The 24,775-nt window shown below is 41.9% G+C and overlaps 2 protein-coding genes across 2 annotated transcripts in view; one reads left to right on the top strand and one right to left on the bottom strand.

Moving 5' to 3' along the window:
• LOC139391961 (uncharacterized) overlaps positions 1 to 24,775 on the bottom strand; it is a 590,779-nt gene that overhangs the window by 132,851 nt on the left and 433,153 nt on the right. The gene's annotated exons all lie outside the window — the stretch shown is intronic.
• The window catches only part of LOC139391783 (prolyl endopeptidase-like), a 34,573-nt gene continuing 11,414 nt past the window's right edge, over positions 1,617 to 24,775 (top strand). Inside the window, exons 1-8 of the mRNA XM_071139329.1 lie at positions 1,617 to 4,168; positions 6,619 to 6,693; positions 6,801 to 6,934; positions 10,131 to 10,261; positions 10,543 to 10,752; positions 20,129 to 20,250; positions 20,481 to 20,586; positions 21,254 to 21,445. Coding sequence (XP_070995430.1) covers positions 4,127 to 4,168; positions 6,619 to 6,693; positions 6,801 to 6,934; positions 10,131 to 10,261; positions 10,543 to 10,752; positions 20,129 to 20,250; positions 20,481 to 20,586; positions 21,254 to 21,445 — 1,012 coding nt within the window. The 5' untranslated portion in view covers positions 1,617 to 4,126. The remainder of the gene's footprint in view (positions 4,169 to 6,618; positions 6,694 to 6,800; positions 6,935 to 10,130; positions 10,262 to 10,542; positions 10,753 to 20,128; positions 20,251 to 20,480; positions 20,587 to 21,253; positions 21,446 to 24,775) is intronic.

Here is a 24,775-nt window from a genome sequence, read left to right as displayed (position 1 = left end):
ATTTGTATCAGAACCTGTTCTCTTTAATCATGACACAGCTACTGTATCAATAACAACACCATGGTCTATGAAAGGATGTACTGTATCCCACTGCATTACTGTATTATTATATATATATATATATATATATATATATATTTTATAGAAATGTGCAAAAATGTTTCTGCTTTGTCTTTATTAGGTATTGTGTGTAGATTGATGAGGCGGCAAAAATAATTGAATTAATTTTAGAATAAGTAAAAAGTCAAGGGGTCTGAATAGTATTATATATATATATATATATATACCATTACTTTTACATGACAATTCAGCCATTCAGCAGACGCTTCCATCCAGAGCGACCCACAGCTAGTGCATTCATCTTAAGATGGCCAGGCGTGAAAACCACATATCACTTTCGTATCCTAACCATGTATCACTTGCCTCGTTAAATAAAGTTTCAATTCAATTGAAAAAATAATACAATGCTAAATGCATAATACAATGCAAAATGCTGTAGTTCCTGAAAGGTAGGAGACAGACAGGGTGGAGAGACCGCCGAGCATGATGGGCCTGTGTTTAGGCTTGAGGTGAGGGCGGATAGCCAACCCCTGAGGACACAGACAGGTGAGTGAAGCTGTCAGGACACTGGATGAGACACACCACAGGAAGCAAGTAGTGTGGCTAACACAGATCTGTCCACACCACCTCTACTGTGTTGAGAGAGAGAGAGAGAGAGAAAGAGAGAGAGAGAGAGAGAGACAGTTTGCCTTCCCTTAATGTCTTTGTTGTTTCTGTTTGCGCAATACAAACATCTGCTGAAATTCTGGAAATGTACAGGTCAACTCCACCAGCTGGCGTTCAATTGAACTACCTCAATGGTGTGTGCAGGCGTTTTTGTTGTTGTTGGGTTATGTTTGTGAGCAAGTGCAGTGCGTACGCGAATGTGTGTATGCGTGTGTGCGCGTGTGTGTGTGTGTGTGTGTGTGGCCAAGGATGTGACAAGAATGTGTTGACATTCAAAGAGTGGCATCTCTTGAGAGCCACATCAAAAACTCAGTGCCACAGACCAGACATGAGTACACGCGTAAGACCAGACATGAGTACACGCGTAAGCACGTAAGGACTTTGAGACCTGGTCCCTGTCACACTCCTGCGACACGTGTATGTCACAAAGCCACACACAGAAATCCTCCTTTATCTCTCCAACATGTAGTAAGCAATCCAACAAATACAGTTACAGTTGAAGTCGGAAGTTTACATACACTGAGGTTGGAGTCATTAAAACCCGTTTATCAACCACTACACAAATGTATTGTTAACAAACTATAGTTTTGGCAAGTCGGTTAGGACATCTGCTTTGTGCACGACAAGTAATTTTTCCAACAATTGTTTACAAACAGATTATTTCACTGATAATTCACTGTATCACAATTCCAGTGGGTCAGAAGTTTACACTGTGCCTTGATACAGCTTGGAACATTTCAGAAAATGACGTCATAGCTTTAGAAGCTTCTGATATGCTAATTTACATCATTTTAGTCAATTGGAGGTGTACCTGTGGATGTATTTCAAGGCCTACCTTCAAACTCATTGCCTTTGCTTGACATCATGGGAAAATCAAAAGAAATCAGCCAAGACCTCAAAATAAATTGTAGACCTCCACAAGTCTGGTTCATCATTGGGATCAATTTCCAAACGCCTGAATGTACCATGTTCATCTGTACAAACAATAGTACGTAAGTATAAACACCATGGGACCACGCAGCCGTCATACTGCTCAGGAAGGAAACGCGTTCTGTGTCCTAGAGATTAATGAACTTTGGTGCAAAAAGTGTAAATCAATCCCAGAACAACAGCAAAGGACCTTGTGAAGATGCTGAAGGAAACAGGTACAAAAGTATCTATATCCACAGTAAAACGAGTCCTATATCGACATAACCTGAAAGGCCACTCAGCAAGGAAGAAGCCACTGCTCCAAAACAGCCATAAAAATGCCAGACTATGGTTTGCAACTGCATATGGGGACAAAGATTGTGCTTTTTGGAGAAATGTCCTCTGGTCTGATGAAACAAAATAAAACTGCTTGGCTATAATGACCATCATTATGTTTGGAGGAAAAAGGGGGAGGCTTGCAAGCCGAAGAACATCATCCCAAACGTGAAGCACAGGGGTGGCAGCATCATGTTGTGGGGGGTGCATTGCTGCAAGTGGGAATGGTGCACTTCCTAAAATAGATGGCATCATGAGGGAGGACAATTATGTGGATATATTGAAGCAACATCTCAAGACATCAGGAAGTTAAAGCTTGGTCGCAAATGGGTCTTCCAAATGGACAATGACCCCAAGCATACTTCCAAAGTTGTGGCAAAATGGCTTAAGGACAACAAAGTCAAGGTATTGGAGTGGCCATCACAAAGCCCTGACCTCAATACTATAGAACATTTCTGGGCAGAACTGAAAAAGCGTGTACGAGCAAGGAGGGCTACAAACCTGACTCAGTTACCCCAGCTCTGTCAGGAGGAATGAGCCAAAATTCACCCAACTTATTGTGGGAAGCTTGTGGAAGGCTACCCGAAATGTTTGACCCATGTTAAACAATTTAAAGGCAATGCTACCAAATACTAAGTGAGTGTATGTAAACTTCTATCTCACTTTGAATGTGATGAAAGAAATACAAGCTGAAATAAATAATTATCTTTGCTATTATTCTGACATTTCACATTCTTAAAATAAAGTAGTGATCCTAACTGACCCAAGACAGGGAATTTTTACTAGGATTAAATGTCAGGAATTGTGAAAAACAGAGTGTAAATGTATTTGGCTGAGGTGTATGTACGACTTCAACTGTACTGTATATTACAGTCATCCACTAACACCAAACAAAACCTCCTTCGTTCAGCGTTTTTTGACATTAATATTTTTCTGGAGGCAGCTCTGTAGTGGTCACTTGCTGGCACAGCCACAAGGCATAACATTTGATTTTAAACCTAACTCTAACCTTAACCCCAACCATACTGCTAAACCTAACCCTAACCTTAAATTACAATATAGCCAATTTTGACTTTAGAGCTGGCCTATCGAAGGGGAAATTGTTCAGTTCTGCCTCCAGGACAAGACTCGTGACAATAAACGTCAACCTGCTGTTCATACACACTCAGACAGACACAAGACGCCCATCTCACATCTTCCCTTGTTTTCCTCTTCCATTTATCTGCCTTTCAACGTTACTACTCAAAACAGGGTGTCGGTTTTTCTGCACTTAAAATACCCCCACACTTCAGACAAATAAATAAACAAATACACCGAGAGAAAATTAGACTATGGCGTAGATTTCCAGTAGAATTGATTTGCCAGGGCTGCGCAACTAAAAGGCTTCTATATGAAATGGTGTGCTCATCTGTGTAAAGTCATGTAGTCCAAAATAAAATAAAAGGTGATGGCATCGCCCCAAAACATAGCAACAACTTTTACATAAATAAGAGCACCGTAATCATTGACAGTGCCTTGCCCTGACCTGCCTGAATCGTGATTACATCACATCCTGTTGGGAGCAGGACAGACCTCAGCGAGACAGACCTGTCACAGATAAACAATGACTTATGCTGCGTTTGGAACTAGGAAACTCAGAAATTTGCTAAATGGTTGTAGTTATACACGTGCAGCGCTCAACCAATTTACAAGTAGGATATTCCTGAGTTTCCTAGTTCCGACTAGCACTTGAACGCGGCATTAGTTATAACAAATCTTTGCCCATGTCAGTTTGTGAAACCCGGTAGTCACTAGTTAACACAGCCACAACGTAATAAACCCCGCCTATTTCTGCAAATGATAAACCTAATCCTGATCCAAACCGCAGTGCTAACCTTATGCCTATACTTAAATTAGGACCAAAAAAATCAAGTGTCTGTTTTCATGATTTTTTTTTACGATAAGAGACCATTTTGACCTTGTGACTGTGGTAACTAGTGAACCGTCATAACAATAGAGGGGAACATGATTTCACTTTCACTTTCACTTCGGGCATCCTGTCATTGAGTCACGCAACGTGTGGAGTAGTGGTACGGACAGACAGGCGGACAGACAAAGAAAGTAAAACAGACGGACGGCTTTGAAGAGACATAAGAACACATTTAAACACTGCGCCATGGCATTTAAGTACCCGGCAGCTCGGAGAGATGAGAGTAAGGTCGGTGTCAAATTCCAACAGCGCTTTCAAACTTCCAACCTCTCTCGCCCATTCTTAAAGTGGTAGGCGCCGCGCACAAGAAGGAAGAGATTGCAGGATGAGAGAGCAAAAAAGAGCAGGCCCTCACTGCGTGCAAAACCAGTGTGGCTGAGCTGAGTAACCCTGAAAAAAATGTTTATCTTTATACTGCTTTTATACAGGGGAAATGTCATGAGATTAAAGCTAGAATCATTATTTGGAACAATAACAAAGCGGACCGTGTGTTTTGGTAAAAAGCGGAGGGATGGGCCTGGAGAAATGTAACCACAATAATTCATAGACCGGTATGGATGCAGACTGACCATCACAAAACAAATATTGTTTCAACTATGTTTTGAGGCTATACAGTGTTTGTTTATATGTACATTGTTTACTAACATTGGAGTAAAATTATCTTGTATTTGGGGTTTTGATGGGGTACCACAGTTGAACTAAGCTCATGAGGCATTTATAAGTTATATTCTTCAAGAATCAACACACTGCTCAAAAAAATAAAGGGAACACTTAAACAACACAATGTAACTCGCAAGTCAATCACACTTCTGTGAAATCAAACTGTCCACTTAAGAAGCAACACTGATTGACAATAAATTTCACATGCTGTTGTGCAAATGGAATAGACAACAGGTGGAAATTATAGGCATTTAGCAAGACACCCCCAATAAAGGAGTGGTTCTGCAGGTGGGGACCACAGACCACTTCTCAGTTCCTATGCTTCCTGTCTGATGTTTTGGTCACTTTTGAATGCTGGCGGTGCTTTCACTCTAGTGGTAGCATGAGATGGAGTCTACAACCCACACAAGTGGCTCAGGTAGTACAGCTCATCCAGGATGGAACATCAATGCGAGATGTGGCAAGAAGGTTTGCTGTGTCTGTCAGTGTAGTCTCCAGAGCATGGAGGTGCTACCAGGAGACAGGCCAGTACATCAGGAGACGTGGAGGAGGCCGTAGGAGGGCAACAACCCAGCAGCAGGACCGCTACCTCTGCCTTTGTGCAAGGAGGAGCAGGAGGAGCACTGCCAGAGCCCTGCAAAATGATCTCCAGCAGGCCACAAATGTGCATGTGTCTGCTCAAAAGGTCAGAAACAGACTCCATGAGGGCCCGACGTCCACAGGTGGGGGTTGTGCTTACAGCCCAACACCGTGCAGGACGTTTGGCATTTGCCAGAAAACACCAAGATTGGCAAATTCGCCACTGGCGCCCTGTGCTCTTCACAGATGAAAGCAGGTTCACACTGAGCACATGTGACAGACGTGACAGTCTGGAGACGCCGTGGAGAACGTTCTGCTGCCTGCAACATCCTCCAGCATGACCGGTTTAGTGGTGGGTCAGTCGTGGGGTGGCATTTCTTTGGGCACAGCCCTCCATGTGCTCGCCAGAGGTAGCCTGACTGCCATTAGGTACCGAGATGAGATCCTCAGACCCCTTGTGGGACCATATGCTGTTGCGGTTGGCCCTGGGTTCCTCCTAATGCAAGATAATGCGTAGACCTCATGTGGCTGGAGTGTGTCAGCAGTTCCTGCAAGAGGAAGGCATTGATGCTATGGACTGGCCCGCCCGTTCCCCAGACCTGAATCCAATTGAGCACATCTGGGACATCATGTCTCGCTCCATGCACCACAGACTGTCCAGGAGTTGGCGGATGCTTTAGTCCAGGTCTGGGAGGAGATCCCTCAGGAGACCATCCACCACCTCATCAGGAGTATGCCCAGGCTTTGTAGGGAGGTCATACAGGCACGTGGAGGCCACACACACTACTGAGCCTCATTTTGACTTGTTTTAAGGACATTACATCAAATTTGGATCAGCCTGTAGTGTGGTTTTCCACTTTAATTTTGAGTGTGACTCCAAATCCAGACCTCCATGGGTTGATAAATTTGATTTCCATTGATAATTTTTGTGTGATTTTGTTGTCAGCACATTCAACTGTGTAAAGAAAAAAGTATTTAATAAGAATATTCCATTCATTCAGATCTAGGATGTGTTATTTTAGTGTTCCCTTTATTTTTTTGAGCAGTGTATATAGCAATATATATATTTTAATGTAGTAACTAAGGATTCTAGCTTCATGGTAATAAAATAACCAGTGAGATACTGTTCCTGCTGTGGGCTCTACCGAAGGCCTGTAGTTCTGAGGAACTGTTGTGTTAATTTTGTCTTTAGCCAGAAGGATGTACACTAAGCTATAGGCCATAAATCAGTCAGTTGTGTTGTTATTACGTTATCTTTTTTTAATTGGAAATTGCCACACCATACCCCATTAAATGTAACATAAGATGATTTACTGACATTCTATGGGACTCTGCTGGACAGGTGCGGTAGTGACTCATCCTTTTCAAACATTGTGTGCAACGTAAGTGTGTTTTTTAGTGTGTCTTGTAATACTTAAGTGTTGTTTTTAATCCTGTAGGTGGATGACTACCATGGGGTTAAGATATATGACCCTTATGCCTGGTTGGAAGATCCTGACAGTGACGAAACAAAGGTGATTGTGATGGAAAATACACAATAACAAGGGATGAATTGCAACATTATAATTCTAACCTGTTCCTGAACTCTGACGTGTGTGTGCGTGTGCATGTGTTTGCCTAGGCCTTTGTGGAGGAGCAGAATAAGCTGACCATGCCATTCCTGGAGCAGTGTGCGGTCAGGCCTCAGTTTCACAAGCGGCTAACTGAGCTCTATGACTACCCCAAATACAGCTGCCCCTACAAGAGAGGAAACAGGTAGGAACTAAAATACAGCTGCCCCTATAAGCGAGGAAACAGGTTGGAACTAAAATACAGTTGCCCCTACAAACGAGGAAATAGGTTAGGAACTAAATTACAGCTGCCCCTGCAAGAGAGGAAACATGTTAACTAAAATACAGCTGCCCCTACAAGAGAGGAAACATGTTAACTAAAATACAGCTGCCCCTACAAGAGAGGAAACATGTTAACTAAAATACAGCTGCATGTTAACTAAAATACAGCTGCCCCTACAAGAGGAAACAAGAGAGGAAACATGTTAACTAAAATACAGCTGCCCCTACAAGAGAGGAAACATGTTAACTAAAATACAGCTGCCCCTACAAGAGAGGAAACATTTGTTACAGGAACTAAAATACAGCTGCCCCTACAAGAGAGGAAACATGTTAACTAAAATACAGCTGCCCCTACAAGAGAGGAAACATGTTAACTAAAATACAGCTGCCCCTACAAGAGGAAACATGTTAACTAAAATACAGCTGCCCCTACAAGAGAGGAAACATGTTAACTAAAATACAGCTGCCCCTACAAGAGAGGAAACATGTTAACTAAAATACAGCTGCCCCTACAAGAGAGGAAACATGTTAACTAAAATACAGCTGCCCCTACAAGAGAGGAAACATGTTAACTAAAATACAGCTACAAGAGAGGAAACATTTTAACTAAAATACAGCTGCCCCTACAAGAGAGGAAACAAACTAAAATACAGCTGCCCCTACAAGAGGAAACATGTTAACTAAAATACAGCTGCCCCTACAAGAGAGGAAACATGTTAACTAAAATACAGCTGCCCCTACAAGAGAGGAAACATGTTAACTAAAATACAGCTGCCCCTACAAGAGGAAACATGTTAACTAAAATACAACTGCCCTTACAAGAGGAAACATGTTAACTAAAATACAGCTGCCCTTACAAGAGGAAACATGTTAACTAAAATACAGCTGCCCCTACAAGAGAGGAAACATGTTAACTAAAATACAGCTGCCCCTACAAGTTACAAGAGAGGAAACATGTTAACTAAAATACAGCTGCCCCTACAAGAGGAAACATGTTACTAAAATACAGCTGCCCTTACAAGAGGAAACATGTTAACTAAAATACAGCTGCCCCTTAACTAAAATACAACTGCCCCTACAAGAGAGGAAACATGTTAAAATACAGCTGCCCCTACAAGAGAGGAAACATGTTAACTAAAATACAGCTGCCCCTACAAGAGAGGAAACATGTTAACTAAAATACAGCTGCCCCTACAAGAGAGGAAACATGTTAACTAAAATACAACTGCCCCTACAAGAGAGGAAACATGTTAACTAAAATACAGCTGCCCCTACAAGAGAGGAAACATGTTAACTAAAATACAGCTGCCCCTACAAGAGAGGAAACATGTTAACTAAAATACAGCTGCCCCTACAAGAGAGGAAACATGTTAACTAAAATACAGCTGCCCCTACAAGAGGAAACATGTTAACTAAAATACAGCTGCCCCTACAAGAGAGGAAACATGTTAACTAAAATACAGCTGCCCCTGCAAGAGAGGAAACATGTTAACTAAAATACAGCTGCCCCTACAAGAGAGGAAACATGTTAACTAAAATACAGCTGCCCCTACAAGAGAGGAAACATGTTAACTAAAATACAACTGCCCCTACAAGAGGAAACATGTTAACTAAAATACAACTGCCCCTACAAGAGAGGAAACATGTTAACTAAAATACAGCTGCCCCTACAAGAGGAAACATGTTAACTAAAATACAACTGCCCTTACAAGAGGAAACATGTTAACTAAAATACAGCTGCCCTTACAAGAGGAAACATGTTAACTAAAATACAGCTGCCCCTACAAGAGAGGAAACATGTTAACTAAAATACAGCTGCCCCTACAAGAGGAAACATGTTAACTAAAATACAGCTGCCCCTACAAGAGAGGAAACATGTTACTAAAATACAGCTGCCCTTACAAGAGGAAACATGTTAACTAAAATACAGCTGCCCCTACAAGAGGAAACATGTTACAGCTGCCCCTACAAATGTTACAAAATACAGCTGCCCCTACAAGAGAGGAAACATGTTAACTAAAATACAACTGCCTCTACAAGAGAGGAAACATGTTAACTAAAATACAGCTGCCCCTACAAGAGAGGAAACATGTTAACTAAAATACAGCTGCCCCTACAAGAGAGGAAACATGTTAACTAAAATACAGCTGCCCCTACAAGAGAGGAAACATGTTAACTAAAATACAGCTGCCCCTACAAGAGAGGAAACATGTTAACTAAAATACAACTGCCCCCCCTACAAGAGAGGAAACATACAAGAGAGGAAACATGTTAACTAAAATACAGCTGCCCCTACAAGAGAGGAAACATGTTAACTAAAATACAGCTGCCCCTACAAGAGAGGAAACATGTTAACTAAAATACAGCTGCCCCTACAAGAGAGGAAACATGTTAACTAAAATACAGCTGCCCCTACAAGATAGGAAACTGCCCCTACAAGAGAGGAAACATGTTAACTAAAATACAGCTGCCCCAAAAATACAGCTGCCCCTACAAGAGAGGAAACATGTTAACTAAAATACAGCTGCCCCTACAAGAGGAACAAGCTGCCCCTAGAGGAAACATGTTAACTAAAATACAACTGCCCCAACAAGAGAGGAAACATGTTAACTAAAATACAGCTGCCCTTACAAGAGGAAACATGTTAACTAAAATACAGCTGCCCCTACAAGAGAGGAAAATGTTAACTAAAATACAGCTGCCCCTACAAGAGAGGAAACATGTTAACTAAAATATAGCTGCCCCTACAAGAGAGGAAACATGTTAACTAAAATACAGCTGCCCCTACAAGAGAGGAAACATGTTAACTAAAATACAACTGCCCCTACAAGAGAGGAAACATGTTAACTAAAATACAGCTGCCCCTACAAGAGAGGAAACATATTAAAAAAAGCCTGAGGCAAAAGCCTGAGTACTGTTGTTTCTGTTTCCCAAGAAAATTCACAAAATTGAGGGCAAAAGAGGTAACTACTTAATAACTGCAGGTACATACTGCCATTATTATACGTCACATACAGGTTATTCCACTGGTTGGATTGTTATACACTGTATAAAGAGTACATATGTGTGTCTGATGCTCTCCATGACGTAACCGGTGTTACTGTGTGTTTCCTCTGTAGGTATTTCTACTTCCATAACCAGGGCCTGCAGAACCAGGATGCACTCTATGTGCAGGATTCTCTGGATGGACCAGCCACAGTCTTCTTTGACCCAAACACACTGTCTGAGGATGGGACTGTAGCCCTGAAGAGTGAGCTCCTGGTTACTGTAATACACACAAACACACCGTAACTTTGTCTGTCTCAACCTGAGCCCTCACAACTCCCCCCCCCCCACCCCTCTCTTGTTAAGCCATGTACATTCTTCCTTTGTTATTAGATTTGATTGCTGTGACAAAGGGGGAGTACATTGCTAAAACACAAAAACATCAATGATAGGACTACATTATACACTTGAATATCACACATAATGTCATGTCTATTCTTACTCTATCCTTGCTTCTCTCGTCTTCCCCTTCCTCTCTCCTTCCAGTGGGGCGCCTATCGGAGGAGTGCGAGTACTTTGCGTACGGCCTGAGCTCCAGCGGCTCCGACTGGGTGACGGTGCACTTCCTGAAGGCTGATGACCTCACGAAGCTGCCTGATGTCCTGGACAGGGTGAAGTTCAGCTGCCTGGCCTGGACCCACGATGCCCGCGGAGTGTTTTATAACTGCTACCCCCGGCAGGACGGCAAGGCTGATGGTGAGACACACACACAGGCACACAAACATACACAAACACATGTATATGTTATCTACTGTATACAGCACAAAATAGTGTTCAAGTGCACAGATACATTGAAACACACACACACACACCTATTGTAAAAGCACGTACGCACACAAGCGAAGATACATGCACAGTGCATGTGGGTGAAGGGCAGAAATACTCGGTATTCATGTCATAAGAAGGAATTCCCCTCAACCACTCTCACAAATTGGGAAAAACAAACATTCTTTCCCGTCATTGTAAAAAAAACATTTTTTTTGTAGTTGATGTTGTGATATATAGAAATATCAAAACATGCCGAAAAGCTGCCGTGTTGTTCAATGTATATGTAACCAGGTCAATACTTCTACATAGAAATATAGAGCCTGTGAGAAGAGCCCTGTGGCTTCAGACTATTCGGTGTGGGAAATTGTGGTGACTCAGTGTCCAAGTAGGCTACATGTAGCTAATGTACAGGGCCTTTGGAAAGTATTCAGACCGCTTGACCTTTTCTGCATTTTGTTACGTTACAGCCTTATTCTAAAATGGATTAAATCAAATTTTTTCTCTCATCAATCATAGTGACAAAGCAAAAACTGTTTTTTGGAAATTTTTGCAAATGTATTAAAAACAAAAAAACAGAAATAACTTATTTATTCAGAATCTTTGCTTTGGGACTCAAAATTGAGCTCAGGTGCATCCTGTTTCCGTTGATCAACCTTTTTTTACATGTATTTTTTATTGAACCTTTATTTAACTAGGCAAGTCAGTTAAGAACAAATTCTTATTTACAATGATGGCCTAAAAACAGTGTGTTAACTGCTTTGTTCAGGGGCAGAACGACAGATTTTTACCTTGTCAGCTCGGGGATTCGATCTAGCAACCTTTTGGTTACTGGCCCAACGCTCTAACCACTAGGCTACCTGCCGCCCCTTGAGATGTTTCTACAACTTGATTGGAGTCCACCTGTGGTAAATTAAATTGATTGGAAATTATTTGGAAAGGCACACACCTGTCTATAAAAGGTCCCGCAGTTAAAATTTGTTGTTAAAATGGATAAAAACAGTGTTTAACTTTTTCATTATGAGGTATTGTGTGTAGACTGAGAGAGAAAACAACGATGTAATGAATTTTAGAATAAGGCTGTAACGTAACAAAATTTGGAAAAAGTCAAGGGGTCTGAATACTTTCTGAAGGCACTGCATGTGTGTGGAAAACCTTTAATCACAGATACGAAATTTACAGTTATTCGTTTAGTATAGTCTGTTTTTTAACTCCACTCACTTTTTTAACCACTCACTCACTGACGTGGCTAACGTTAGTTAGCGCCATCACGAAAAGGGGCATGAGGGAGGCCGTACAATAGTATGTTTTTCTAAGGTGAGAACGCTTGGGAGCAGGCAATGTTGAAAATGTCATCTTTAGACAGGTTGTACTTTTCTTAAATGTAGTTTTGTAATTGACTGTCAAGTTTTTGCTGTGAGCCATTGGTTTCCCCACAGGCGGGCGGGGCCAAAACGTTGTATTTAATGCCGACTGGGAGAATAGAAAACGAGAGAGGAAGTGTAGACAATCTTCTAAATGATAATGTCTCGTAAGACATTTTCTCCCCCATGCCTAGAACGTAAAATAACGCTGTTACCAAATATCTCTCTCAGTGTGTTTCCACCAATCATCAATCACCCCTGATCAGTGTTACCTTAACCCGATGTAGCAGGTGTAAAATAAATGCCTGAGCGGAGTTCCCACTAGGGCTGTTAAAGTGACCATATTACCGCCACACCGGCGGTCATGAGTCATGACTGCAGTTAAATGCCACGTGGCCGTTTAGCCATGGTAATTAGGCTTCTCCAAGCTCTGATGCTACTGATGGTCATTAGTAACCTACCAAACTTGCTAACTGCCTGGTACTCAGCACTCTATTGTACCTCTAATCCAGGCCTGGGCAACTCCAGTCCTCGGGGGCCTGTTGGTGTCACACTGTTCCCCCATCATCCCTAGCAAACACAGCTGATTTAAACTAATTGCATTTTTAACTGAAGATCATGGTTAGTTGATTATTGGAGTCAGGTGTGTTAGCTGGGGCAAAAGCGTGACACCAATCTGGCCCCGATTGGCTAGTCAAGGACCATATCACCTCCACCCTACCTGACACCCTAGAGGCACAGCAGTCGTCAGCATCACAGTAAAATTAACTTTCAGATACCCATCAAAAATGGCAAAACGGAAGGTGGATACTGAGAACCGGGGGTTTCAAACAAGGTGGGAGTCGGAGTATATGTTCACGAAGGTAGCTGGAAAACCTGTGTGTCTTCTGTGTGGAGAAAGTGTGGCGGTACTGAAAGAGTATAATCTGAGACGACATTATGAAACGAAACACGCGGACAAAAACAAGAATATGGACATGGAACAAAGGCTACAAAAGGCAGAGGAATTAAAACGAGGCCTCAAATCTCGACAGGCTCTGTTCAAAAAAGCCAAATCACAAGGCCAGGCTGCTGTCAAGGCCAGTTTTATTTTGGCAGAAGAGATGCTAAATCAGCCCGGCCATTTACGGAGGGGGATTTCATCAAAAACTGCATGATTAAAGTTTGTGACGAAGTTTGCCCAGAAAAAAGGCAACTCTTTTTAAATGTGAGTCTGAGCAGAAACACCATTGCCGAGAGAGTAGACCAGTTGTCCATCAATCTAAAAGAGCAGCTTGTGAAAAAGGGAAAAGATTTTATTGCATATTCCTTGGCTGTGGATGAGAGCACCGACATTTCTGACATTGCCCAGTTGTCAATTTTCATCCGCGGAGTGGACTCCAACCTAAGCGTGACAGAGGAGTTTTTGGCTTTACGTCCTATGCATGGCACAACTACGGGGCATGATTTGTATGAAGAGGTGTCAAGATGTGTAAATGAGATGGAGCTGCCTTGGGAAAAACTCGTGGGTTTGACAACCGACGGAGCACCTGCGATGTGTGGACACAGGAGCGGACTGGTGGCGAAGATACGGGAAAAGATGCAAGAGGAAAACGCGACAGGTGAGCTGACAGCTTATCATTGTATCATACACCAGGAAGCGTTGTGCGGTAAAGCCTTGAAAATGGAGCATGTAATGAGCATCATCACGCGCACAGTTAACTTTATCAGAGCCAAAGGTTTGAATCACCGCCAGTTCAAGGCATTTCTGACGGAGTTAGAAACGGAGCATGGTGATTTGCCTTATCACACAGAGGTGCGATGGCTAAGCCAGGGAAAGGTGCTTCAAAGATGTTTCGAGCTTCGTGAGGAGATTTGTCTGTTCTTGGACAGCAAAGGGAAAGACACAACACAACTCCGAGACGAAATGTTTCTGTGTGAAATGGCTTTTCTGTGTGACATTACGAGTCATCTGAATGCAATAAACTTGCAGCTGCAGGGTCGGGATCGTGTCATCTCTGATATGTACAGTACAGTGAAGGCATTTAAAACCAAACTGACTCTGTGGGAGACGCAGATGCGGAAAGAAAATTTGAGCCACTTTCCCAGCTGCCAGACCATGAAAGAGAAGCTCTCTACCAGTGCGTTCCCGAGCACACAGTTGGCTGATAAAATAGGTATGCTTGCCGCTGACTTTCGACGCCGATTTGCTGACTTTGAAGCACAAAAAAGCAGGTTGGAACTGCTCGGTAACCCATTTGCTGTTGACGTGGAAAGCTCACCACCAAACCTCCAAATGGAGTTGATTGACCTCCAATGCAATGATGCACTGAGGGCAAAATATGCGGCAGTGGGTGCTGCGGAGTTCGCCCGTTTCCTCCCCGGCACAATGCCCCAGCTGCGCATCCAGGCTGCTCAAACGTTGTCTATGTTTGGCAGCACATACCTGTGTGAACAACTGTTTTCTTTGATGAACCTGAACAAAACATCACACAGAAGTCGACTTACTGCTGAACACCTCCACTCAATTCTGAGGATTTCTTCAGCTCAGAGCCTTACCCCGAACATTGATGAACTTGTGGAAAAGATGGGACACCACCAAGTATCACCCTCAACCTCAAACAAGTGAACATTACTGTGCAATCACATATTTAGAGTTTTTACTCAGTTCAAGTTTAAAAGTTAAAATTTAATATTTGTTTTCACTGCATGTTACTTCTCCTTAAACAAAGTGTTGTTTTTGATTAATAGATTTTTGCACTTTATTTTTTTGTATTTCAATCCAATTATATTTTAAAAATATTTCAGTTGAGTGGATGATAGAAAATTGCTATTATTGTTTTTTCTTTGAAGTAAATTTAGCCCACTTTTGCTAAAATAGAAAATATAGTCTACTGATGGTGCCTTGAATACCGGTTTCTTTCATTTAATGTTCATGTTATGGGGATATTTATATAAAGGAAATTTGTCTTTTGTGTCTGTTGAAAATTAAAGATTACTGACAGAGCCATAAGAAAATATTGCTTTATTTATCTGATCATATTGTAATATATTTGTTAGGTTTTCAGTAGGTTCAATTAGGTTCACTAGACTATATGCGTCATTTAAAAATTTTTCAATGAACATTCGAACAGTCCGGCCCTCGTCTTGTAGCTGATTTTTTTATTTGGCCCTCCGTCCATTTGACTTTGACACCCCTGCCCTAGACCCACTCCAATTTGCTTACCGCCCAAATAGGTCCACAGACGATGCAATCTCAACCACACTGCACACTGCCCTAACCCATCTGGACAAGAGGAATACCTATGTGAGAATGCTGTTCATCGATTCAACACCATAGTACCCTCCAAGCTCGTCATCAAGCTCGAGACTGGAGTTGCCCAGGCCTGTTCTTATCTCTCTGACACCAATGCAAATGTAATTGAACATTTCATGAGCTCATGTTACGCAACATGGCTAGCATGAAAATTAACCATGAACTTTCTTTTTTTTTCATGCCCCTGACAGGTGCATGATAATGGTCCATTCTAAATCAAGTCATATCACACATATATTATTTAGTATATGTAAAGATAACATTAAATTAAGAATAGTCTGATGGGTGACAATATCAGCCTGTCACTTGTGAATGATGCACAACTTGTGCATTAATAAGGCAAGAAACAGCTCAACTTTTCCAAATCATAGTCGCACACCTTATGTATCCTCGCCCATAGGCCTATAGGTTTTGATAAGGTTTGTATCAACTAAAATGACCAAATAACTTCTTAAAATGAAGCACATTAATCCTATTTATAACCGATGTAGAGCCTAACTGGTATACATAGGCTGTGCAAGAGTTTCAAGTTTGAGGAAGATAATTTTCACCATAGAAATGCACCATTACATGCATAATCGCATTTTGCTGTCACTTTCGAGAAAAGTGTTTTCCCTCTAATTGATTGCATTTTGGAACATTTGCGCTTGCTGCGCTTATAATGTGAAAGAATGACCTAATAGTTTATCAACATTTTAAGCGAAACGATCATCCTCATTGCTTTTAAAAGTTTTTTTGTTGTTGATGCGAGTGGTTGTGTTAATTTGGGATCTACATCTGACAGAGCCATGTGAGTGAGAGGTGCGGCAGCCAGAGCACGGCAGCCAGGAGAAGGAAATTATAATTAGCCTATTATATTCAGCCCAAGTGCACAACGGCTACTTTGTCCACAAAAAGTATGGATTTTTTAGGGGGCATTATGGTCACACAAGAGGGATGCCGCTGGGAAATTAGAGGCCTGGTGAGAATATTATCAAGTGCTTGTCAAAGTGTGAATGAGAGACTGATAAAGTGTGTGCAGCTTGCAACTTTTTTCAAATCATCATTAGAGTCCCATCATGCAGCCTTAGAATGTATTAAACATAAACACATATCCCAACGTTTGTACCACAACGAAAGTTACATAAATAACTCTAAATCAAGCCAATAGGAGGACCAGTTTCGTTCTTAACCGCTCAACACGGAATAGCAGCATGTGCGCACTTCCTTTGAAATCATTTGGGGAAAATATCCTATCCTAGTCTATTTTATTAATATATATTGAATTGCATTCTTCATACTATAAATAATAAAAAATTATGCCACGGAATTTGAAGCAAATCTTGTCTGCTAAATGAACTAGTGTAGCCCACAGCCAAATGGCATAAGCCATATCAGGACCTAACATAAGGACAACTTAGAGTATGCTATTCTGTTCTTCTGAAATAGACTACATTTTCTTCATATCATATAATTAACATCCAATCACATAAACCGTTACTCTCTCGAGGGAATTCCACTAATGGTCCGTATGTAGCCAAACGTAGCTGCTGCTCAAAAATGGATAAATGGTTAAAAAAAAAGTTAGGCCCATGTCCATAAAGACACATACCAGCTCTACTGGTAGAGATGTAGAGATACCAGCAGTCCTACACCTGCACCTGTCGACGACACAAGTTGTTCTGCTTCCACGAGCACATCCAATGCTAGCATCAGTAACTCTACATTTGTTGTTAGCACAGCTAGCATGGACAGTTGTGTCTGATGCAGTCGAAGAGCTACTGCCCCTTTACCCCTGAAAAGCACCGAACAACAGATAGGGACGTTGGACCATCGAAGAGGCGCAAATATGATGAGAACTACAATTATTTGGGGTTTACTTCGCAATTGTAAATGAGAACTTGTTCTCAACTTGCCTACCTGGTTAAATAAAGGTGAAATAAATTTTTTTTTTTAAAAACTTATATTGGGAGTAGTGCCTTTCCTCAGCCACAGTGTGTTTTATGTGTAAAAGTACTATCTCACAACTCAGTGAAACCTTCACTCTTGTGCAGACATTTAGAAACTAAACATGACAATTTGAAAAATAAGCCACAGGAGTTTTTTGAGCGAGAATTAAGATGACTTTCGAGTAGTAAGACGTGTATAAAAGCAACAGATACTATTAATAAGAAGGGTCTAGAAGCATCTTATATGGTGAGATACCAAGTGGCTTAGACAGGCAAGCCCCATACTATTGTGGAGGACCTAATTCTTATTGCTGCCGCGGATATGGCTCGGACAATGCTGGGGGAAAAGGCCCCAAAAAACTATACAGACAATGACTTCATCAAACAACACTGTTTCACAACACATCAGTGACATGGCAGGAGATGTTTTGAAACAATTACTGCTTCGCATACAAGCCAGTGAATTCTATGCGTTACAGTTGGATGAGTCAACAGACAGGGCGGACCTGGCACAGCTCCTGGTACATATCCTTTATGTTTATGGGGGGTCAATTAAGAAATACATCCTCTTCTGCAAGCCACTGGAAACCAGGACAACAGGAGAGGATATTTTTTAAGTATTGGACAGCTTTGTGACATCAAATGGACTTTGGTGGTCAAGATGTGTTGGTATCTGTACTGATGGCGCAAAAGCCATGACAGGGAGACATAGTGGAGTGGTAACGCACGTGCAAGCAGTTGCTCCCAACGCCACTTGGGCACACTGCAGCATCCACCGAGAGGCTTTTGCTGCCAAGGGAATGCCTGACAGCTTGAAAGGCATTATGGAGACTACAGTGAAAATGGTTAGCTTTGTTAAAGCAAGGCCCCTGAACTCTCGTGTATTTTCTGCACTATGCAACAATATGGGCAGCGACCATGTAACGCTTTTACAACATTCAGAATTGCGCTGGTTATCAAGTGGCAAAGTATTGACACGTTGTTTTTTTTAAATTGAGAGCTTAGTTTTTTTTTTACCATTTTCACTTGTCTGACCTCTTGCATGATGACGAGTTTCTCACACGACTGGCCTATCTGGGTGATGTTTTTTTTCTTGCCTGAATGATCTGAATCTAGGATTACAGGGACTCTCCGCAACTATATTCAATGTGCGGGACAGAATTGAGGCTATGATTAAGAAGTTGGAGCTCTTCTCTGTCTGTATTAACAACACCACAGGTTTTTCCATCATTGTATGATTTTTTTTGTGTGCAAATAAACTCAAGCTTACGGACAATGTCAAATGTGATATAGCGAAGCACCTGAGTGGGTTGGGTGCGCAATTACGCAGGTACTTTTCCGAAATGGGTGACACAAACAACTGGATTCGTTATCCCTTCCATGCCCTGCCTCCAGTCCACTTACCGATATCTGCGCATGAGAGCCTCATCCAAATTGCAACTAGCGGTTCTGTGAAAATGTTATTTAATCAGAAGCCACTGCCAGATTTCTGGATTGTGCTGCGCTCAGAGTATCCTGCGTTGGCAAATCTCGCTGTTAAGACACTGATGCCCTTTGCAACCACGTACCTATGTGAGAGTGGATTCTCAGCCCTCACTAGCATGAAAACTAAATACAGGCACAGACTGTGTGTGGAAAATGATTTAAGACTGAGACTCTCTCCAATACAACCCAACGTTGCAGAGTTATGTGCATCTTTTCAAGCACACCCATCTCATTAACCTGTGGTGAGTTATTCACAATTTTCGATGAACAAATAAGGTTTTCTATGTAAGATGGTTAAATGAAGAGCAAAATTATTGCTCATTATTTTATTATTTGTGCCCTGGTCCTGTAAGAGCTCTTTGTCACTTCCCAGGAGCCAGGTTGTGACAAAAACTCACTTATGTTTATTAAATGTAGGGGATACGCCACTGGAAGTTGAATGTTTGAAGGGGTACGGGACTATAAAAAGTTTGGGAACCATTAAATTATTGATTTTTAGACTTTTTTAAAATGTAGATGTTCCAAAGATCTGCATTAGTGGCTATGTTAGTGGCTATGTTAGTGTTTATGCAAATTATTATTATTTATATTTTTTTACCCCTTTTCTCTCCCCAATTTCATGGTATCCAATTGGTAGTAGTTAGTCTTGTCTCATCACTGCAACTCCCGTACGGACTCGGGAGAGACAAAGGTCGAGAGCCATGCGTCCTCCGAAACACAACCCAACCTAGCCACACTGCTTCTTGACACAATGCACATCCAGCCCGGAAGCCATGTGTTGGAGGAAACACCGTACACCTGGCGACCTGATCAGCGTGCACTGCACCCGGCCCGACACAGGAGTCGCTAGTGCGCGATGAGACAAAGATATCCCTGCCAGCCTAACCCGGACGACACTGGGCCAATTGTGCGCCGCCCCATGGGCCTCCCAGCCGCAGCCGGGCTGCGACAGAGCCTGGGCTCGAACCCAGAATCTCTGGTGGCACAGCTAGCACTGCGATGCAGTGCCTTAGACCACTGCGCCACCCGGGAGGCCCTGTGTTTATGCTAATTAACGGTCAATCACCGGCTGACAAAATGACATGACCACCACAGCCCTAGTTCCCACATCCAGTTTTCACATAAAAGGAAGCTAGGTTGAATTGGCTGTATCCCTGAAAACCGCATGCATCCAGTTGATGCAACTCCGCTAAAGGTGCTGTTACCCAATCAGCTTTCTGCATTTCTCCACACAGGCACAGAGACCACATCCAACCTCAACCAGAAACTCTACTACCATATGATTGGCACCAACCAATCAGAGGACATCCTGGTGGCTGAGTTCCCTGACAATCCAAAATGGCACAGTGGAGTAACGGTGGGCTTAGAAGAGCACATGCTTTTTTCATTCCATTTCCTACCTGTTGCACACCACATTCTCCATGTAAATCTACTGCTATCACTCTCTGTCTCATTTCCCTCACTTTTGTCTCCCTCCTCCACCTTGTTTGCCTCTCTTTCTCAATCCCGGATCCGTCTTCTCTTTCTATCATTTGATCTCAGTTTGTAAGTAAAGACTCGCTTTGCTCTCTCTCTCTCTCTCTCTAGGTGTCAGATGACGGCAGGTATGCAGTGCTGGACATCACAGAGGGCTGTGAGCCAGTCAACCAGCTATGGTACTGTGATCTGCAGAAGCTGCCCAATGGCATCACAGGTCTGTCCCTATCGTCTTAATCAGACAATGTTCTTATTGTCCTGTACAGATGCGGTCCAATATTTTCGCTCCCTTGCATGATTCACTTTTTCTTCTAAAATGTGTTGAAATTAAAACAACTTTTGGTATATGGGTTTACGACTGCACAGGACCAAGAGAAGCGGACATTTTGGTTTTTCAAATGGCCTGGGCGAAATGATTCAAAATGTAAATTAATGTGGTTGGAGGCAAGTGAATCTAGTTTACTGGTGATTTCTCTCGAACCACATTCTGCTCCATTGTATATTGCAAGTGTGCCAATATATACTGAACAAAAATATAAACGCAACATGCAACAATTTCATTGCTGAGTTACAGGAAATCAGTCAATTGAAATTGGGATCCAGGCCTACCCACAGGGGAGCCATGCCCAGCCAATCAGAATGAGTTTTTCCTCACAAAAGGGCTTTATTGCAGACAGAAATACTCCTCAGCACTACCCCACCCCCAATAAAATGCTCACTAACAGGGATGGAAACTAATTTGTGCCCAAAATTAGAGAGAAATAAGCTTTTTGTGCGTATGGAGCATTTCTGGGCTCTTATTTCAGCTCATGAAACATGGGACCAACAATTAACCTGTTGCGTTTATATTTTTGTTCAGTATTTGACTGCACCTGTACCTATAGGCCTGCTGCCCTGGGTGAAGCTGGTGGCTAACTTTGAGGCGCAGTACTCCTACATCACCAACGAGGGCAGTGTGTTCACCTTCCGCACCAACCTGGACGCCCCTCGTTACTGCCTGATCAACATTGACCTTGAGAAACCAGACAAGGACCACTGGAGGACCCTCCTACCCCAGCATGACAAGGACGTCCTGGGTAAGAGAACTTGAGCAGTGGTTTCAAACCCTCCGTAGCAAGGTACTAGGTCGGCCCTCCGTTCTGTTCTGAAAAGCTACAGGGTGTGCAGAATTTTGTTCCAGTCCACTACTAAAACAACTGATATGACCTAATACCTAATCCTTATGATGGTGATTAGCAGAATCAGATGTTTTTAGTGCTGGGCTGAAACGAAAACCAGAGTTTCGATTTGAAAATCCAGAATCAGGGATGGAGACCACTGGATTAAATATATACCGTGTGGTTAGGTCTAACCTTTTTAATTGACATATTCATGCTTCAGTCTATCAACCACAGTGAGTGGTAACTTCTCATCTTGGTTAACCGACCTTTGTCATATCATGAATTTAAAATAAAAAGTTTAACTTTTGCAAGTAAGGGAATTTTGACTCATGTATCACGTTTTAGAACAAAACACACCTGCAAGAGGTTTGTGACGTAGCAAGGTACTAGGTCGGCCCTTTGTCAAGTTCCTGGCTAACTAGATGTGCAGGTGTTGCGCTGCATCAACCAATGGTGAAACCAATGTTTCTCCATTGTTCAGTGCCTTCAGAAGGTATTCACACCCCTTGATTTTTTCCCCCCACATTTTGTTGTGTTGTAGCCTGAATTTAAAATGGATGAAATTTAGATTTCAACATACACACAATATCCCATAATGTCAAAGTGGAATTATATTTTTAGAATTAATTAAACATGAAAAGCTGAAATGTCTTGAGTCAATAAGTATTCAACCCCTTTGTTATGGAAAGCCTAAATAAGTTCAGGAGTAAAAATTGTCTTAACACGTCACATAATAAGTTGCATGGACTCCCTCTGTGTGCAATAATAGTGTTTAATATAATAATAATATAATAATATTTTTGAATGACTACCTCATCTCTGTACCCCACACATACATTTATCTATAAGGTCCCCCAGTCGAGCAGTGGATTTCAAACACAGATTCAACCACAAAGGTTTTCCGATGCCTCCCAAATAATGGCACTTATTGGTAGATGGGTAAAAAATAAAAAATAAAAGCAGACATTGAATATCCTTTTGAGCATGGTGAAGTTATTACTTACACTTTGGATGGTGTATCAATACACTAGTCACTACAACGATACAGGCGTCCTTCCAAACTCAGTTGCTGGAGAGGAAGGAAACCGTTCAGGGATTTCACCATGAGGCCAATGGTGACAGTTACAGAGTTTAATGGCTGTGATAGGAGAAAACTGAGGGTGGATCAACGACATTGTAGTTACTCCATAATACTAACCTTATTGACAGAGGGAAAGAAGGAAGCCTGTACAGAAAAAAATATTCCAAAACATGCATCCTGTTTGCAACAAGACACTAAAGTAAAACTGCAAAAAATCTTGCAAAGCAATTCACTTTTTGTCCTGAATACAAAGTGTTTTGGATTTGCCCCAAACATTACAACACATTACTGAGTAACACTCCTCATGTTTTCAAGCATAGTGGTGGCTGCTTTATGTTATGGGTATACTTGTAATCGTTATGGACTGGGGAGTTTTTCAAGATAAAAAATAAACTTAATGGAGCACAGACAGAATCCTAGAGGTAAACTTGTTTCAGTCTGCTTTTCACCAGACACTGGGAGATGAATTCACCTTCCAGCAGGACAATAACCTAAAACACAAGGCCAAATCTACACAGGAGTTGCTTACCAAGAAGACATTGAATGTTCCTGAGTGGCCGAGTTACAGTTTTGGCTTATATAGTTGAAGTTGGAAGTTTACATACACTTAGGTTGTAGTCATTAAAACTCGTTTTTCAACCACTCTACAAATTTCTTGTTAACAAACTATAGTTTTGGCAAGTCGGTTAGGACATCTACTTTGTGCATGACACAAGTAATTTTTCCAACAATTGTTTACAGACAGATTATTTCACTTAAAATTCACTGTATCACAATTCCAGTGGGTCAGAAGTTTACAGACACTAAGTTGACTGTGCCTTTAAACAGCTTGGAAAATTCAGCCGTCATACCGCTCAGGAAGGAGACACATTCTGTCTCCTAGAGATTAACGTACTTTGGTGCGAAAAGTGCAAATCAATCCCAGAACAACAGCAACGGACCATGTGAAAATGCTGGAGGAAACCGGTAAAAAAGTATCTATATCCACAGTAAAACGAGTCCTATATCGACATAACCTGAAAGGCCGCTCAGCAAGGAAGAAGCCACTGCTCCAAAACAGCCATAAAAAAAGCCAGACTATGGTTTGCAACTGCACATGGGGACAAAGATTGTACTTTTTGGAGAAATGTCCTCTGGTCTGATGAAAAAAAATATAACTGTTTAGCCACAATGCCCATAGTTATGTTTGGAGGCCGAAGAACACCATCCCAACCGTGAAGCACAGGGGTGGCAGCATCATGTTCATAGGGGTGCTTTTGGGTGCTTTGCTGCAGGAGGGACTGGTGCACTTCACAAAATAGATGGCATCATGAGGAATGAACATTTTGTGGTTATATTAAAGCAACATCTCAAGACATCAGTCAGGAAGTTAAAGCTTGGTCGCAAATGGGTCTTCCAAATGGACAATGACCCCAAGCATACTGTAGCGGTATTTATTAAAGAGGGGTAAAGCAAGATTTTGTTCGGGCGCCAGGCAGGTATTAACCATGCCGAAAGGAAAAGAGTAGACTAAAGAGAACCACTACCAGACCCACACACATCAGCAGAAGAGACTGCCTAGAGTGTAGCCTGTTTACCAGATAGCCAGTGGAGAGAAAAAAAGAATACACACCATATAAAACCCACATCACAGCACAGGGGTAACCCAAACAAGAATACCTCATACAATAATACTAATACTAATAATGGCATAGCAATTCAACAGCAACTTCATACAAGAACGAACCCAGTCATCAACATAGGATTTGCAATAATCTGTATTATTTTCTAGTGGATGAGTGCAAAGGGTATGAATGTGGGGGGTGTTCATCGACACAACAAAGGCCTTAAAAATGTCCAGTCTTCTCGGCCACATGTCATTAGTACATCTCAATACAGTTCACATAACAATACACAATTTGCAAGCAACCTCCCTTTTAACTGAAATGTCCAAATACTTCTGGCAGGGCAATAATAGTCCAGCTCTAATGAACTTCAATGGGAAGTGCATTGGAAAAATAGAGAGTCTGTTGCAGGGTAAAGCACTGGAACGATAGAGGGAAGAGAAAAAGAGAAAGAGAACAAGAGAGGTCTTAGCTGTGGTCTTCAGGCGTGCAGGGGTACTGTCTGACTGTCCGATGGTTTGTATGTTAAAGCTTCGCAACAATGTTGCTACTAATCCATGC

Source organism: Oncorhynchus clarkii, chromosome 32 (genome assembly GCF_045791955.1).
Source record: "Oncorhynchus clarkii lewisi isolate Uvic-CL-2024 chromosome 32, UVic_Ocla_1.0, whole genome shotgun sequence".
Classification (NCBI taxonomy): Eukaryota; Metazoa; Chordata; class Actinopteri; order Salmoniformes; family Salmonidae; genus Oncorhynchus; species Oncorhynchus clarkii.
The sequence above is the reverse complement of the archived record's forward strand: the minus strand, read 5'-3'. Positions and strand labels throughout refer to the sequence as shown.